Below are 19,046 nucleotides of genomic sequence, written 5' to 3'. Positions count from 1 at the left end.
TTTTTAATCAAGAGATGATCTTGTCAGATATAAAATAGAAAGAGGCAACAGCTTTATTTCCTGTTGGCGTTGTATTAGAGGCTGTAGAGCAAGAGGAAATGATAGATATTGGGACCTTAATTGGACCCAAGTTAGTTGATAGTTGGGCAAGGACCTGTATAATCAAGTATCAGATAGAGTTCACTGAGCTATGCTGTGTTTTCTGGAAAGCAGTCAGCAGATAAAAAAAAAAATTGTAGATCAAAGTTTTGACCTTACTTTCAAATGAGGTCTGTGACAGCAGTGTGTTTTTTAGGAGAGAAGCTGGAATCCAAGAAGGTTTTCTAGATTGTTTGGACCAAAAGTATTAGGGTATTAGTGAAGCTTCTGCAGTACAGCTCAAAGTTCAACTTCGTATAGAAATGTCAGTTTCTGTGTTCTTGGTGTTCTTCTCTTGTTTGTCCACTCATTTTTGCCTGAATACCTTTGCACTTAGAATGGGTGTGTACAGCATTGTGAAAATCCAGGTACTTTCTGCTTTGGAAAAATTCCAAGCTAGTGTGATTGATAAGCTGTCAGTGTTTATCTGATATTTCAATTATCAGAACTTGAACTTTACAGCTAGTCTGTGTAGCAGAGACCATAATAACCAGCTGAAATATTCTAAATTACTAGCGAACTTCAAAGCACAGAACAAGACATAAGCTCACAAAAGCCTGAATTTGTTTTTTTTAATTTTTTTCCTTCGGTGATACTATAACTACTTCTATTATTTAAGGTATGTTTGATATTGAATCACAGAATCAAGAAATGGTTTGAATTGGAAGAGAACTTAACGATCTTCTAATTTTGACCTCACTGTCTTGGGCAGGGATACCTTTTGGTAGATCACGTTGCTCAAAGCACCATCCAATCTGCCCTTGTACACCCCCTGAGTATGGGGCATCCACAGCTACTCTGGGCAGCCTGTGCCAGTGCTTCACCATTCCCTGAGTAAAGAATTTCTTCCTAACATTTCATCTAAATCTCCATCTTTTAGTTTGAAGCCATTACCTCTTGTCATCGCCTGCCCTTCCAAGGAAATGTTTTTCGACAGAAAAGAATTCAGTTTACTTGTTGAGATAGATACAACCAGCTCAGCATAATCCTGAGGGTAGTCAAAAATGACTTTATGGTGGAAGAAAGAGCACATCTGAGAAAGGATAGTTCTGAAAGCTGAGGTGTTGAGGAAGGACATCCAGAAATGTAGTAGTGTCAGTGGGGAAAGGGAAGCCAGATCTGGCTATCTGAAGTTTGGTACTTTAATGTTGGAAAAATTAAAAGGCGCATGCATTCCCTTTCTTGTCTTTATGTAGAAATGCAAGTTCTTTTCCAGCTCTTTTGTTGTTGTGACCTTATAATACACCTACTCTGGACCCACTCTTCTATTCTCTTCTAATTTTCATCCCAGTTTCACAGAACCATCTAAGGCGGCTGGATTACTAAGAAGAAAAGGGCCAGTTAAATGTTCAGGCAGCGCATAGTTCTCAAATAGCTGGTTTCTGTTTCCTCAAAAAGTCATGGCTGCATCTTTCTAGGCATCTCCTTGCAGCCCGCTTCTTTTCTATTACTTTTTTTTTTTTTTATCTACAGTGGCCCTAACCATTGTTCCACTACAATGGCATTAACAGTGTTCAGTTTTATAGATGAAAACATTTGGATTTCAAGATACTGCATATACAAGTGGCCTCTTGGAAGCACTAATCTATTCTCTGATACTAATATGTGGTTTTTTTCCCCTTGGGTTTATTTCCTGTTCCTTGTTCTTCTTCTTTTTGTTTCTTCTTGTTCCTTGTTCTTTTTTTAAGGTGGAGAACTTGCTTATTAGTAACCAAGGAACGATTAAACTTTGTGACTTTGGTAGTGCTACAACAGTAGCTTATTATCCTGACTACAGCTGGTCGGCACAAAAGAGAGCTCTGGTTGAAGAAGAGGTAAGAATATCTTATCGTTGTTGATGTTGACAGTAGACTTCATTTTCTGTTAGTAATCTGCTCTTAGTTTGTGTAACTTCTAGGACAAGTGAAGATTCTTGTAGGGCTATTTATGTTGCTGGAGTTCATTTTAACTGGCTTGCAGGTAACACTGCTTGTTTTCTCTAGCTGCCTGTAACCACTGCTTCAGCTCGAGTAGTGTCCATTCTGTAATCTGATAGGGGAATACCAGATTAAAAGAGTTTCTTCTAATTGCAGTCAAAACAGGGTGTTGAACGTTGTCTGTCCCTTAAAAACAAGCAGTATTGCTCTGCTCCCAGAACTACAGTGATGATGTTAAACATGCATTTGGTTTTTCCAAAGTGCACTTGTTCTTAGTTTTGAGGCGAGAGTAATGCTGGTAAATCCAACATAATCCATCAACTGGTCTTAGACTTTAAGTATGATGAAATACACTGGCATTTAAAATTCATGAATACAACCTCTGATATCATGCCTCTTTTAACCTTCCACTGTTTTGGAAACCTTTGTTATTGTAGAGTAATCCATTGGTTTCCAGAGAAGGAAAGGTGATTATGTACCATTGCTTTATATAGTGTATGCAAAAAAAAAAAAAAAAGTCTTATCTCAGTGGATCCTTGTAACACATGTAAATATTTGATTTTGTCTGTATGCTGTCAGTAAGTGTGATGAGGAAACAAGAGATATATGTACTGGAGCATGAATTCACTTCCTGTTTTGTTGCTGATTTTCTTGATTTGTGTTCATCTCCATTTTAAATCTTCTGTGTTATGGAAAGATTCTTGAAGATTAGTTTTATTCTGAGTCCTTCAACCTTTACCCGTTGTTCTATGAAAGCCCTTGTGACTAGCCCATGACTCAGTTAATGGTGTCTTCGTTGACAGTTGACAAGTGTGAAATTTCAAAATGAACTGTCCACACAGAATAGATAGCTTTCTGTTTCCTTTGCTGAATGTCGTTAGAGTTTGTTTAGGTTTCTGCTTCAAGAGATTCTATCTTCTGCAGATTACCAGGAATACAACGCCGATGTACAGGACACCAGAGATGATAGATTTATATTCTAATTTTCCAATCAGTGAAAAGCAGGACATTTGGGTAAGAAATTCTTTTGTATCATAATGGCTTGGGCTCATAATTAAACTGGTTTTGCAGTTTGTATTTCACTTTTGTAAAAAACACAAAATAAGTGTGGGTTAAACTATTCGTCAAAACCAACTTAAGTAGTGTGAACAATGTATTGAAATATTCAAGTAGTGAGATATTGAATTCATGTGGTTTTTTTTTTTCCCCCCCCCCCACAGTTCTAGCTTGTCTTCCACTGTGAAAAGCAATAATTAACTTTCTTCTATATTCCATAGAACTATTGCTTTGGGGGAGCTTACTGCTACGAAGTCTTTAAGATTCTTTTAATTTGAATTTTCTTTTTATGCTATGCGTGTAATCCTTGGACAACCTATTGCTAAATTGATTTAAAACTGATTACATCTAGGTTTTGCATCTGTGTAGTTAAGATATCAATAAAGTTGGATTGTTCATGTTTTGTGTAGCAAAGAACATGAACTGTCAATGTTCACTGAAAAATCTGTTGTAAGTCTTAAATCTTCTAGTTATGCAGTACTGCTGCAGTACAGGGATACTACCCAGTAACTTTGCATTTAGGAATCTTTTAGTTTATTGGATGTCTTTTTAAAGATATAGTGTCAAGTTCTTCAACTGTATCTGGCATGTGTCAGAAGTCAAACTGAGAAATTGTAGTAACAGGCTCTTCAGATTTCAGCTGGGATTTCAGAACTTCATTCAGTTTCTTAGCTTAAGATTTAACATCTAATCCATCAGTGATTTATTTTTTTATGTACCAGGTGAAAAAACAAACAAAAGCTTTTCTGACAACTTGGTCATTTCACATGCCTTAAAAGCTGACAATCTCAACTAAGATTACATCCAGTTAAACACGGCAAGAACATCCATTAACAAAAGCCTTACTGAAAAGAGCAGATGCATTTCTTTTGTTTAAATTAACTGAATCTGTTGGTATTAACATGCCGGTTGTCTTCTACTGTGTCTTTGGAAGGTCTGTTGCATTTATTATGATCTCTTTGGAACTTGTTCTGTGTTGTTGTTTTTTTTTTTATCTTTGCATTCTGGTTTCAGTGAAAACGTGCACTGAATTTTGCAGAATCATATAGCTGTCTCAAAGTGTGACTGATCTGTAGTTTGTTGTTAGCGAGCTGAATGATAGCTTTTCCAAGGAAGAAGCATGTAGGTATGGTAACGTTTGTGGTTACTTATAGTGTGAGCTTAAAAGCATGAAGGCAGAAGAAATGCTATGCTTAAAACAATAGTGTGGAAGAAGTATTAGTTATCAGCTACATGGATTGTGATTAGGTACTTAGTAGATTATGTTTTCAGGCTCAGTTTTTTGTTTTTTTTTGTGAAAAAACCAGACAAAAGTCTGGTTTTTGTTTTTTTTTGTGTGTGTCTGTGTATTTCCTACTGAAGTCTGGAGATTTTCTGAAAATAAACACATTAACTAGAAAGGAATTAAAAGTTGAGGCAGGTATTAATTGCACTTATTTAATGTCATTTCTTGAACTGAAATTAAACTCAATTCTACAGAAATGAGTCTTGTCATAAATATTTTTCTGTGTTGAAATTATCCGTTGCTTGCAAGCTGTTTCATATGTTTCCATTAGTAAAGCTTTTGGAAATGTGAGTGGGCTCCTTACTAAGGAGTAAAGTTTCAAACTCTGGTTCTGCTAGGAGACTTTTCTAGGCTGTGTAAGGCATCTTCCAGGTCTTGCTTTTTTAATATCTGTAGTTTTCATAAGTTTTTTTCTTTCAGAATTTGTTTTGGACTCTTTTATTCATGCAACTATAGTATAAAACCTTTACATAATAAAGGTTGTATAATTTTATTTTTATAGTATTTTATTTTTATAGTAATTGTAAAGTATCTCTTATTTCCTGAAGCGGTCTGAGGGATAATTAAATAATAGTAAATAGTAAATAACAGTACCTTGATTTGTTTCAAAAAATTTGTTCCCCCTCCAAAAAATGACGAAACCAAACAAAAACCCATCACAAAACAAAACCAACCAAATAAAACAGCTTCACTGAAGGAAATCATTTTCTTTTACTATTTCCTCTTTTCAATTTGTGGCAGTTCTTTCTGCTGAGAGTCAGTATTAATTAATGGCAGCGTCCCCAGGTTCAGTGAGCTTTCTTCCTTTCGAGTGAGTGTGGATGCCTTTGTTGTGAGATTTAAGACTTGCTATGGTGAGGTAATTACAAGGCTTTTTTTTTTTTTTTTTTTCCCCCCCACTCAGTTTATATTTCTTTTTTGCCTGCCAGACTACTTTGAATTTGTTAGGTGTGAAAGAAAGGGCAGTGAAGCTGTGAGGAGCCTAAAGCACTAGTCTTATGAGATTGGTTGAGGGAACTGGGATTGCTGAGTCTGAAGAAGAGGGTGCTCAGGGGAGACGCTATTGCACTCTACAGCTGTCTAAAAGGAGGAGGTTGGCTTCTTCTGCCAGATAAGTGATCACACTAGAGGGAATGCCCTCAAGTTGTACCAGGGGAGGTTCAGATTGAAAATTAAAAAAAAAAAAAAAAAATCTTATCAGAAAGAGTACTAGAGGCATTGCAGTAGGCTGCCCGTGGAGGTGATTGAGTCACCGTCCATGGAGGTGTTCAAGAAACTTGTAGATATGGTACTTAGAGACACAGTTTTGTGGGCAAAATTAGTGGTAGGTGCAGGGTTGGACTTAGATGATCTTGGAGATCTTTTCCAACTGTAATGATTCTATGATTCTTGAACATGCTCAATGTTTCAAGTATTCACTTTGATATATGTGGCAAAATTTGTAAAATGGACATATGATTTTTAAAAACATATCAATACGAGAATTCTTACATCTGAAAACTGTACTGATGGGGAAAAAAGAAATCACAATCTTATTTAGAGGCAACTTTGGTAGTAGGAGTGCTCTAACTGACAAGTCAAGTGAATGTTTCACTGTTTCTCTCCTCAGAGCAAGACCAAGACTATTTCAGAAGGAGTCTGAAGCTGATCTTGAAAGTACTGCAAATGTGTAAAGGGTTCCATGAGTCAACAGTTGATGATTGAAACCTGTGATTTGCAAGCAGTACTAGGAAGCCTAATCACAATCTGAAATTCAGTTTTAATTTTCGCTGCCTAAATTAAATACTTCTGCCTTTATCTCTTTTTAGGCTTTGGGCTGTATCCTGTACCTGCTATGCTTTAGACAACATCCCTTTGAAGATGGAGCTAAACTTCGCATAGTCAATGGAAAATACGCCATTCCACAGAACGACACCCGCTACTCTGTATTTCATGATCTCATCCGTAAGTTTATGATGTTATTTAGTTTAGTGTTTTTATTGATGCAACTTTGTGCTTGCATTATATTTCTAGGAATTAAATCTTACTGACTTCTACTTAACTACTCTATAGTGAAAAGGATAACTATTACAACTTCTCATTTTATTCAAAATTTTGATCTATAATTAAAGACAAAACAAGCCTTCAAATTAAACTTCTGTACTTTAGAGCTGTCACCTATCGTGCTTTGGGCTTGAGGCATGTTGTAGGAATGACAAATGTTTTGACTCATTTCTTTGAATTTGCTTTAGAAATACCTTTTCCCTTAGCGTTTCAATAGTTTACCAAAACCTTCAGTTGCAGTGCTGGAAATATGATTCCAGCTCCAACAACATTAAATACAGCATTACTTTTGAGGTTGTTTATGAATGCACCCCTGAAGTATGTTCTGTGATGTATTCTTAACCCTAAAGGTATTTCTTGAAGGTTATTTCTTAAAACAGTGATACTTTTGTGTGAGTTTAGTATTTGCTGTACACTGTTCTGTATATTTGAGGCTGCAGTGAAGAAGTTATCCCTGCTGGAAGAAGGCCTCAGAAGGATATCTGTTACATTGTCTGAACCATGTTTTTTAGGCTCCACTTTGAAGGTGAACCCAGAGGAGAGATTGTCAATCACTGAACTTGTGAATCAGCTGCAGGAGATTGCAGCAGCTAGGAATGTGAATCCTAAATCCCCCATCACGGAGGTAAAGGAATCTTATGAAAGAATATTACTGAGTAGGTCTCATTACTTATCTGATGTGAGCTTAGAAATACATGTCATTGCAGGCCCTCCATTTCTCAGTCTTTCGAAAACTTCACACTGCCTTCTTTTGAAATTGAATAGATCTGTATGACTTAAATGTAGCCTTTAAAAAATACACTTAAAAAAACCAACAACACAGAATTTACATGACATTAAAAGAAACTAGTTGCAATTCTTACTGCATATTGATGAAAATGTCTTGTTCCTAAATCATTCTTTAGTAGGCAAGTGCTCTGTTCAACATGCTGTATTCAATCATCATTAACGTGCACAAGAAACTCCAATACGTGAAGGCTCTGTCTTCATTAACTTAAACCCTCTTGCAAGGACGCTCTCTGGAGTGTCTCTTGTTTGATGCTTTATTTAGACTACAGTGAAACTGAGTATGAGTAGCGTAGTTGAGCTGCCTGGCTTTCTCCTGAACCTAAGAAATTGGTTGTATGGTTGTTCTCACCAAGTTACACTTTGTTAGTTGATTTTTATGAGTTGGCTAAATGAAGAAGAAAATCTTCAGTGGTTATTAATCTCCACAGCTCTTGGAACAAAATGGAGGCTATGGAAACAATGCTCAGCCTCGAATATCTGTGACCTCTGTTTCACAGAGCTCCAAGCCTGCAGGACAGCTCAACAATATGTACAATGCAGGTATGTGCAACAAAAGGCATCTCAGTGCACCAATTGCATATTTTGCATTTGGGGAAAGAATTTAGGTATTTTAAACATTTTGCACAAATACAGACTATTGGTCTTTATTGGTCTATTATTGGTCTTTCTAAGCTTTTGTTTTCTTTTTCCTTAGAGTTTGGTTGTATGTTGCTAACACAAATAGTTTGTTGCTGGGAAAATAAAATTTAGTTTTCTTTGTAAAATAATTGAAGCCAAAATGTGTTATTAACCTGTAGATGGGGAGGAATTTGGGATGAACTAAAGTTTTATGACAGTGGCTGATCAAATGAGCTGTAAGAATTATAGCAAAAAAAAAAAAAAAAAAAAAAAAGAGTAAAAAGAATTCACTATAAACTAAACTTTCCAATTCAGCGAGACATATGATATTTGTGTTCACTGAAAAGTGAGAGCTTAAGATTTAACTGCTGAAAATCCTTTGAGAAGTGCCGTAATGAAAACTTTAGTACATGTGGTGGAAGTCGCTGAGCAGTTTACTGACACTACAGTCATTATATTCAGAGACAGCCATTGCTGGTGCTGGCTTGAGCCCAGCTAACTAAGAAACAATTGTGCTGGGTTGTGCCAAAAAACTTCAGTGGTGAGAAGAAGCTGTGGCATCATCTGAAGAAAAACAGTAGTTAAACTAACAGTATGTACTTGACTCAACCAAAATGTGCTTCCAAGATGATTTAAAAGCTGGCATGTTCTTTCTAGAAATGTAAGTATTATAGGGTTCATTTTGTTGTAAATACTTGCATTTAGTGTAGTAAAGAAAATGAAAGCTGGATTGGCTTGCTTGCATTTGGTTTTGTAATAAAAAGCAGTCTCAGCAACCACCTTTTCATATATTTCATGTGAATTTGGAGCTTAACATTATGATTAAGGTAAAACACAGCCATGGAGTATTTCATATTGTATTCACTTTTTCTTGTTTTTATTACTTATACTGAATTGACAGTAAGAAGGCATTAAAACTCAAGAGGAAAGTTGGGTAATATTTATTGCAATAATTTCATCTGCATATAAATTGCTGTGGAAAATATACCTTCCTAGTAGGAATGCTCTTTTCAGCTGAGCCCAGTGACAGAACAAGGGGCAGTGGGCACAAACTGGAACACAGGAATTTCCATACGAGCATAGGGGAAGTTGTCTTCACTGTGAAGGTGACAAAACATTGAAACAGGCTGCCCAGGGAGGCTGTGAAGTTGTCGTTCTTCGGAGATATTCAAAACCACTAACCTACTTTAGGGAACCTGCTTCAGCAGGGGGTTGGACTTGATGATCTTTAGGGGTCCTTTTAAATCCCTCTGATTATGTGATTCTAATCAAGATCTTGTCTGGCTGTCTGTTTTGTGCAGGATGCAGTGCTGTTTTCCATTAATGGTGGAATGTTGCTAGCTGGGACTGCATGCTTAAAATGTAACTTATGTCACCTTGCTTTTGAAGCCCTGCTTCAAAATGTCATTTTACTGGAGATGCTTAAGTTGACTTGCTGATGAAATATTGCATGTTGAGACTGATAGTGTTTTCTTGCAGAAACAATATGAAAGAAATGCTTCACCGGTACAAATCTCGTTCTGCTTTCTCCTTAATACAGTCAATTAAACAATTTGTTAAGTGATTTACTAGTAGCTCTTTACCACACAGGTGTCATTTTTTTGGTGTAGTTTGTGGTTAAGGAGGTCTTTAATACTGTGAGCCTTACAGCAAAGCTTGGCCTGTATACGCTTTCACTTTGCAGCTTTGTGGGCAATTTTCTTTAGTTTGGATGTGACTTAAAGTACAATTATTTTTATTCAACTACTCTAGGCTTGACCGTTGCGGAATGTGACCAGACTTATGGAGGGTTCTTCGATATTCTGAGGGGTGGAACAGAGCGATTTTTCACTAATATTAAGGATACATCTTCTAAAGTTATCCAGTCTGTGGCCAAGTGAGTAAAAAAAAAAAAAATGTTGGTAAGATTTACGTTACAGAAGTAAGGAGTTTATTCCGGAAATAGTCAAACTCAACCCAATCATTTTCTACATGAGTTCTAGCAACTGATAATTACTGCAGAGACTTTGAGCGATTCTAATACAAAAACTGAAGAAGCAATAGCATAGAAAAGAAATTGCTGGGAGGGGAAAACCTGTCTGTAAGTACTGCCTTCCTTGATGTTGTCTGCTGTATTTTGCACATACTGAAAACCTGAGAGATGTGAGTTGGTGGGGACTGGAACTAGGAGGAGGAGTATGAGAGTGGGACTATCATGGATCAAAATAAATTCAGCTACAACATAGGGTTTGAGTGAATAATGAAAGAATAGGACGGAGTGGTGAAAGTTTAAGGCAATGAAAGAGAGGAAAAACTACAGGGAAATGGCGCATGAGCTCTTCTGTCCAGTTTAGCTTTTAAATGGAATCCTGTGTGTGGTATAGGTGATGAAAGGCAGAGACTTGTGGCAGAATGAGAAGTTTCACACTGCCTTTCTCATTAGCACTGAATTACATGAAAGAATACTGTCCTGATTTGATGTATGTTTTCTTGGGTTCTTAATGTATTTTAATGAGTTTTCCAAACTCACAGCAAATGTTTTCTGTTGGCTCTGTATGATGATCAGAATATGGATTTGTCTTTTTCAGTTTTTTATGGAGTGTTATGCGGTATAAAAAGCTTTTTCTTAATTTTTTGGGTGAGAATGTAAGTCAGTGTAGTAATAGAGCTAGAACCTCCTTTTGGGCAAGTTACTGTATTCCTTTTTGACCTTTTAATTGGAAATACTGTGAAATCTTCTATTTGCAACATGCTTTTCTATCATGGAGCGTAGTGTTTAATGTGCTGCTTTGAACTTTCCATGTAGCGCTCAAAAAGGCCAAATCTTCAGTTTCTTAAAGGTCACAATAACTATGCAGCTTTGGTCTGTCCTTAGCAGCTTTCTGCAGATAAAATCAATTGTGACAGCATCAGACTTTCTGCTGTGATGGAACCACACAGGCTCAAGTGAAGAGAAAGGGAAATAAACTGGGGGAGTGAACTGTTGCATGATGGAAAGCAGTGAATTCTTAGGAACCCAACAGAACTGTAGAAGTTTTGTGTACAAAGCATTGTGATGAGCAGCGCTTTAATTTTAAGCAACTTTTGTATCTCTTTAGCATACGCTGAGATACATACCTCTGTTCTTTACCTCTTTGCTACCTTCTGTGGAAGTGATCTTTCTCAGCCCTTCTATTCAGTGTAATTTCTGTTCCTTTTGCGGTATCTTTTAAAGAAAATTTTCTGCGTGATAATACCTGGATATATTCTGCAGATTTCTTGCCTTCAACAGCTCTCTTACAACCTGAAGGTACTTAATTCTTTGTCTTAAATTCTGCCAGTTTTGCTTAAATTTCAAGTTTTGCAATAGAGAAATTACTTCTTTTCCTCTTAGTGACAGACAGTAGTTGAGTTCTTGTCTTCCTCTGAAGTTGTAAGCTCTGATTCATGTTTTTATTCCTGCAATAGATGTTACTCTTCCATTCTACTATTTTAACAGTTGCTACTGCTTCTGCAGTACTCCTGCACTCCATTTCTTGTGCAGTTTTCCATGAGTTGTTCTGTACTGTTGTACATATGCTTATATTTGAAGAGGTTTCTCTTCCTGCTCTTGCAACCAGTTTTTCCTTATTGACCACTAGAAGTTTGATTACTTCTTACAATTTCATCTTGCGTTGTCGTCTTCTTTTCCTGTGGCAAGGGATAAGAACAGTCTACAAGTATATGGAATGCCTTGTGCTGTATCTTCACTTTATTTTTGCTTCTCTTACCTAACATGTCTGTGGGGCTTTCTGCTTTGTATGTTTTCATTTGGCTCCATACCATGGGTAGCATGGAAGGTGTAAAATATTAACTGAATATACAAGCTCCCATGAGGTACTGACAGATATAAGACAGTGGGTACTTGCTGTCTTGAAATATGCTGTTCAGTTCACATACTTGTATTCAAAGTCATTTGATACAGGTATAGAGATTGCCCAGAATAAATTTTCATCTGTTTTAGTCACTGTTCTCATTTTTTAATAACCAGTTCCTGTTCTGTGACTGAACTTCATATTTAGCACTTCAGTTAGAATTACTTATTGATTTACTTGATTATAGATCTGAGCCTCTGTCAGGGATCTTCGTGCTTTTGGAGGTGTGTTATTACATGTGCAGTATGGAAATTGTTAAAGATTATTAACCAGGAAATAGCTCTTCACTTTTCCATCTTATGTGTTAACTGTAAAATAATAGATGTGAATATTAATGACAATAGATTACCTTGAGAGTGTGGTTGCTCAGCATGGTTTGGCTTTTTAAGACTTAATAGCTGTAAGTGTTACGATAATCAATTAGATAACTAACCATTGGTGTTTCCTGTCTAGAGGAGGATGCTGCACTTCCAAGAGCTATAACAAATGGGGAGAGGTTTGACAGACAGTGTTGTGCCATGATTTAATGGCAGGTTACTTTCTACAAGCTGATGCTTTCACTGTAAATTGTCTGACTGTTGAATTCCAGGCTTTCTCATGAGGAGGTGAATCCCACTCAGACATTTTGGACGAGGCTGTTGAACTGGGGAGGGCTGTGTGTACAGTCACTTCAAACTATTGTTTCTGTTGGCAGTGAAGAAAAGTTGTCAAACTTGTTTAAAATATGCAATAGCAAAAACAAAACTTGGTCTTGTGGACGGCCATCTGTTTTGGCACAACTTCCAGGTCTCCTGTTAACCATGTACATTTGGTCAGCAGTTTGGGAACTGAAAGAAAATGAGATTGCACCAAGTGCAGATTCATATAATGTGCTAGTGAGGACAAGTTACATCAGTACTTGTTTTCCAGATAACGTTTAATGAATACACAGAGAACCTTTTCCACTTGTAATTTATCAGTGTTTGTTAGTGGCTTCTTAGCACAAGTTTCGTTTTCTGAGAGTGCATGCTTTTTGAACCTTGACTTTTTGAGCCTTGAACAGTAGTTAATGTTATACAGGATCAGAGATAGTCTGAGGTTCTTCAGCATTCACATATATCACTGTCCTTGTGAGAGTCCCACCACAAGGCTTTGTGCATCCATGAACTACTCGTGCTTTAACTGAGCTGAACTGCTTATTCTTTCTTTGTATCTGCTGTAGGGTGTTTGTTTTCTGCCATGGCTGTTCTCTACCTTCACAAATTTGTGGCTACAGCTGATCCTAGTTGAAAAGGTGTTCTTAAATTCCTTATGCTAATGGCATCAACTACCTTTCTAAAACTCAATGAATATGAGAAGCAGGCTTTCTGGACAAACTAAAATGTTTCTTCCTTGCCATGCATTTTCATCACTGCTCTGAGCCCACAGATGGGCTGTCTCCTTCCTGCTCATGGCTGCTTTTCTGAGTTTTAGAGTTATATCCTTTATCTTCAGGCAGACTCTTCTTCATTGAATCCACACCACAGTTGAAGAGTTGATGTTCATTACTTCCAATAAAAAGATAATTTTCTCCCAGAGCTGCCTTTATTCAAATTTTGGGTCTCCTGTTTGTTGCAATAAGTGATAAAAGCCTGAGCACTAAAATGTGTTGTGGTCTACTAGGAATACGAATGAATCAGGACCATCTTGATTGTGCTCATGCCACCTCATTTGAAGCTATTTTGGAATAAACATATATTGTGCATTCAGGTTTAAGTCAGGCAGAAGCAATTTCTTTGTTGCTGGTCTGTCACTCTTTAGCTGTTGAGGTTCAGCCCTTTTGTTGTCACAGGCTAACCTAATGTATACTACTGCAGGGCAGCATCTGCACTGAAAGGAGATTTGTTCTTGCACACGTACCCATATACGCCTGCTAACTCAGGGTCAGCTGTGCAACATTGGTGTAATTTCTCTGTCCATCTCTCCTGTCCCTCAGTTGCGATGTGATGCTGCTTTTCCCTTCAGCTTCTTTGCTTACTGAGGCTTGCTTCCACGGAAGATACAGATGCCTTGTCAAAAAAAACAAACAAACAAACAAAAAAAAAAACCCAAAAAAAAACAAGACAACTTCAGAAGATAACCTGTAAATATTATGTAAAAGTTTTATAGATTTTATAAGCATTGAGCATCTGCTGGCATCAAACCTTTCTGCAAAATTTTTGACCAGTCTTCCTGCTTTACCAGAACAGTATCTTCTAATTAAGAAACTGATCTAAGATTTTAGTGCCTTTCATTGTTAACTTTCTGTGCTTCTAGGGTAATTTTGTTTCTTGGTGCTGCATTAATGCTTCATTTCATGGGAATATTACTTTGCTTCATGTTACCACTGCATAGTTAAATGATTAATTCAGTTTTACAAAGAAAAACCAAATGGGAGTGGATTGATATGAATTTCACTGCTGCATTTCTTCATGGCTTTAAAAAACAACAAACAAACAAACAAACAAAAACAAACAAACAAAAAAAGCCCAAAAACTTCAAGAGCAGTATTACTCAGTTAATTAATAGATTTTTGTCTTAATTTTGTGTACACCTCTAGAGGAAGACTGCTTAGCATTAGAGCATTGTTTGACTGAAGGCCATACTTTGCTTGCTCATACTGTAGCTAAATTGACTAGTATGTCTTCTTTCTTTCCCATCTTCAGCTGTCAGCATCACAAGGTAACTGTCTGCTGTTGTAGAACTTTGTGCTGTATGCTGTCTAGCTTTTATGAATTTGTTAATTTTATTTTTAACCTTTCAGCAAACTGTGGCATCATTAGTGCAGCTCTTCTCTGACGAGACCAATAATGCCAACCCTTTACATTGAGAAGTTTTAAACATTTAATTAGGACTTCTGATTTTGTTCAGATGCTTATGCTGCAAAGTGGGAGTTTATGTCTTATTTGCTACATTTCCATCTAGATATTTCACTGTGAGGGTATAAGAATCTTGTTATTATCAGGAAAGGGACTAGATATTGATATGATGACATGCTTTCCTGTCTACCTTAATTGAAGCCTTAAAGAAGCACATTTGTTATGGAATTTTGCAGAATTTTTCCATGTTGGTCACAAGGTAGAAACCCTACATGCAATATCTTGACTTCTTGCATGTTGTATTCATCACTTGCCAGCAGTGCTGCAGTACAGGTATAGCTGTTAGCAGCATGCAAAGATGGACGTCAGACCTGATATTTTGTTGCAGAGTTGACTTGAAATGCCTATCACTGTATGTGAAGAGTGTACTCCACAACTGTGTACATGTTTTTTGCCTTTATTTAAAGAAATTTTTATTGTCAGTCTGACATGAAGCACTATACTAAGAAGAGCACCTGGTGTTCCAGTCTTAATACTGAAATAGCTCTGAAATACTCAGGAAAAAATTCAAGGAAAACACGGAATAGGAATTCAAAAGATAGTCATACATTTTAAGAGTCTTGAGTTGATTTTCCAGTCTGTGTACCAGCTACACTCTAATTCACACAGCAGAACCATTCTGAAACTTTTCTGATTGTAACAGGCATGCAGACTTTTTCCTGTAAAGCAGCAAACTTACCTTGTCCATGCTGTTATTAACAATCCAAACTACTTTTTTTCAGCAAGTTCTAATCTGCATGGAACTTTTCTGCTAGTGTGTGGTGTGATCCACTCTCCTAATAATTTTGCATTTTAATTTAGACAAATGTAAAAATAGAAAATGTGTAGGATGGTGTTGCTAGTAAAGGGTCAATTTCTGAAAATACTGCTGTAGGAACAAATGTGAAGACTTCAGGTTTTTTGCTCGTAGCAGTATGCATTCATTTTGTGTTGCTGTTTAACTTATGGTATTGAATATGTAATACTTCTTTGTTTTCAGGCTATTGTATTAGATGTTTCTTCATCTTGATAACTGAAAAAGTTCAAATCATTAGAATGATCTGCTTTTTTTTTTTTTTTTTTTACTTGAAGTTAGTGGGTGTAAGTGACAAATAATTTAACACCTCACAATCAGAAATGACTGTGCTGATTTTTGTTAGCAATTATAATTGGTACTGAATGTAAATTTTTGCCTTGATCAGTTTGTGTGCAGCAGTATGTTACCACCTTAGCTACCTGATGAAGTTAATGGCCTTCCAAAAATGAAGATGTTTTTGAAATAGCATTGTATTAGGTCATTTTGTGTACCTCTTCTTGCAGTGTTTTTCAGGGTTGAGTTTTTAGTGTTTTGGCTGGTGAGATTCTCAACTTTCCTTATGGTGACTTCAGTTTCTCTTGAGTCTGTGAGTCGTTATCATTGTTAACCCCGTCCATACAAGTACTCGTCATTGCCTTCAAAGCTGTCATTCTTGCTTCATCCCAAGTTCTCCTCCCAGTCCTTGTAAATTCAGTAATCTTTTAATCGACTCCTTTAAGTTAACTAGTATGCCATAAGGAATCAAGGAGAGACTGTTCCTTTTGGTGTTTCAGAAAGGAATGCTGTATTCTATGTGTCTTGAAACTTTGTGATGATTTAAAAAAGTGCTTCTCTTTGGTATACATGCATGATGTTGTTGCTCTGTCTTTTGATATTCTGGAGATGTGCTACCGATGTAAGCTATCTAAAACAAACTCTCTAGGTGAAGTATTTTTTCCTGCTTTGACGCTGAGAAGTGTAGACCTATGGGATCCATCTCATTTGACATATGCTGGGACTTCTCAGTCTTTCCCAGATTTTCACCTTGCTGCACCGCAAGTACCCTGCAAACAAAATAATGACAATCATGAAATAGTAAATTATTAGTGTAAGCTGGGGAGTAAGGCAGAGATGGAAGGAATGAATATAAATACGAAAATCACTGGGAAGCTATTTTACAAAAAAAACTGCATGGGTAATTAGGAAACCAGTGAGTAATGAATGATTAATGCTTTGCTCACTTCGGGCATTTTGGAATCTTTAAAAAATCTGTTTGAAGCACTAGAATGTCCTCCAGTCCAAGTGTTAATGAATCCTCAATGAATTTTAAAATTGATACTGTGTAAAAGATAAGGGTTCTTCAGGTCCTTTTAGAAGCTGCTTATGCGTTTGCAATGAACATTTATCAGTAACAGTAACAGTTGTGGAATGACTTAAACATTGAGAGTACCTGTATATAATTCCCAAAGCTGGTTTTGTTGCAACTAGTGCAGGTATACCATCTATTCTGGAAATAACCTATGATAAGACTTTAGATTCATGGCTTGAATGGTTCTATTTCTCAGTATCAACTCCAATGTATTCTTTTTCAGTTATGCGAAAGGAGACTTGGATATATCATACATCACTTCAAGAATTGCAGGTATGATTGCTAAGTCTCATAAATAACTTCTGATCATGCATTATACATGGAAAAAAAAGTATATACCTCACCTGCTGATCTTCTTTTTTCAGTGATGTCCTTTCCAGCAGAAGGTGTAGAATCTGCCATCAAAAATAACATAGAAGATGTACGGTTATGTCTGGACTCCAAACATCCTGGGCACTATGCTGTGTATAATCTTTCTCCAAGGACATACAGACCTTCACGATTCCATAATAGAGTGTGTATTGTTTTTGTGTATTTCTGTAAAAGGTGTTTCAATGCAGTGTATTGATTTATACCTTCAGCTTCTTGTCATGTGATACTTTAAAGCATGCTGCTTAATCAGAAAGATGACAACAGAATGGTTATAAACATAAGCTCAAAGAGTAACCTCTTCTCTGCTTGCCCTTACTTCCATTTCAAACTTAAAGATTAAAGGCTAATCTTTACTCTTTTTGATTAAAGACTGTTTGTTAGGCTGGTGGTATCTTTTGAAGAAGTGTACCAGTGCCCTTAGGTTTCAGATTTATATGGGGAATATTGAACATAATTAAAAATCTGAATAACACTTCAGTTCCTCTCTGTTCAATGGTTTTTACTTTCAGATGTAGCACTTCCTTGAAGTTTCACTTAAATAACCTGCTGATGAGTCTTCTTCCTTGTCTTGCTGCACACTGTTTGACTTTTGTGTGGCCTAGTCCTGGAATGCTGCTTTTTCTTGGGAGGTGTAGGTGTTTGGTTGTTGCTCCTGACTGAAATATTGTTCAGCAATGAAGACCATATCCCCTGTGTACTGAGACAAGTAGTGAAGCCAGCTTGAAAGATACTTGAAGTGCTGGACTTCTTTCTCTGTTCTGAAATACACTTTAACTGTCCTATAACTAGCTCAACTATGCAGATTATTAATGTGTTTTAAGTTTTCTAGCAGTGACCATGTTAGACCATATCTAAACTGTCCATAGGTAATGATCCTCCTCTGATACTGACTGTCCAGCTGATGGTGTAAAAGCACTGTTTGTTATGTGAAACTCCTTCTAGACCTTATTCTGCAGAGCCATTCTTAGCATTGCTTCGGTTATCTGAGTTCACTTAAACTTCATCAAGCTAGGAAATAGATAATGTATTTTATCCAGTGCATGTCTCTTGCCTTTTTGCATCATCGCAAATCTGTACACAAGACAAGTATGTTCAACCTGAAGAATAGTTACTGCCTCTTTGGTTGGAGGATCCTATTCAAGGTCAATGTTTTTCTGAGTTCTGCTGAGCTTGAGGTTTAGCCAAAGGCTGTTCAACTTGAAAGGTAACAGTTCTGTAGGGAGCTTCCCATTTATTTCTGTTTAGTCAGGTATCTCAAAGCAAAAGCCTCAGAAATCCTTTTTTGAACTGAAGTTCACTGAGGCTGACATGTTTAAGTGAACAGTTTTATCTCCTATTCTGACAAAGCTATCAACCTTCGTTTGAAATGATACGTTCTGTCTTTAGGAAGTTGTCTATTCTGGAGATAGCTTTTTTGGTTATGCTTGGTTATGCAAGTCTGATGCACTTACATGTTGATATTCCTGATGTAATAATACTGCAAATGATAACACAAACACCGCTAAGCACAAGTCTTATGAGGAGCGGTTGAGGGAGCTGGGATTGTTTAGTCTGGAGAAGAGGAGGCTCAGGGGAGACCTCATTGCACTGTACAACTTCCTGTGATGAGGAGGGATTTGGCCTCTTCTCCCAGACAATGAGCAGGACACGGGGCAGTGGCCGCAAGTTGTATCAGAGGAGATTTAGGTTAGACATAAGGAAGAACTGTTTCTCTCAGAGAGTGGTCAGGCACTGCAATGGCTGCCCAGGGAAGTGGTGGAGTTGCCATCCCTGGCAGCGTTCAAGAGGCGTCTGGATGACATGCTGTGTGATATGGCTTAGTGCTTGTGGTGGCAATGGTGATGAGGAGACGGTTGGACTAGATGATCTTATAGATCGTTTCCAACCTTGTGATTCTGTGATTCTAAGTCTACCAGTAATCTGAACATTTTGTGTTC

The 19,046-nt window shown here is 37.1% G+C and overlaps 1 protein-coding gene across 1 annotated transcript in view; it reads left to right on the top strand.

Moving 5' to 3' along the window:
* The window catches only part of GAK (cyclin G associated kinase), a gene marked incomplete at both ends in the record, with an annotated part of 62,036 nt that overhangs the window by 14,095 nt on the left and 28,895 nt on the right, over window positions 1–19,046 (top strand). The window contains 8 exons of the mRNA XM_079548061.1: window positions 1,827–1,952; window positions 2,979–3,068; window positions 6,204–6,339; window positions 6,951–7,063; window positions 7,656–7,767; window positions 9,598–9,721; window positions 16,961–17,010; window positions 17,103–17,251. Coding sequence (XP_079404187.1) covers window positions 1,827–1,952; window positions 2,979–3,068; window positions 6,204–6,339; window positions 6,951–7,063; window positions 7,656–7,767; window positions 9,598–9,721; window positions 16,961–17,010; window positions 17,103–17,251 — 900 coding nt within the window. The remainder of the gene's footprint in view (window positions 1–1,826; window positions 1,953–2,978; window positions 3,069–6,203; window positions 6,340–6,950; window positions 7,064–7,655; window positions 7,768–9,597; window positions 9,722–16,960; window positions 17,011–17,102; window positions 17,252–19,046) is intronic.

This window comes from Tetrao urogallus, assembly GCF_951394365.1.
Source record: "Tetrao urogallus genome assembly, chromosome: Z".
Taxonomy (NCBI): domain Eukaryota; kingdom Metazoa; phylum Chordata; class Aves; order Galliformes; family Phasianidae; genus Tetrao; species Tetrao urogallus.
Note: the sequence above shows the minus strand (reverse complement) of the source record. Positions and strands in the feature narration are given on the sequence as shown.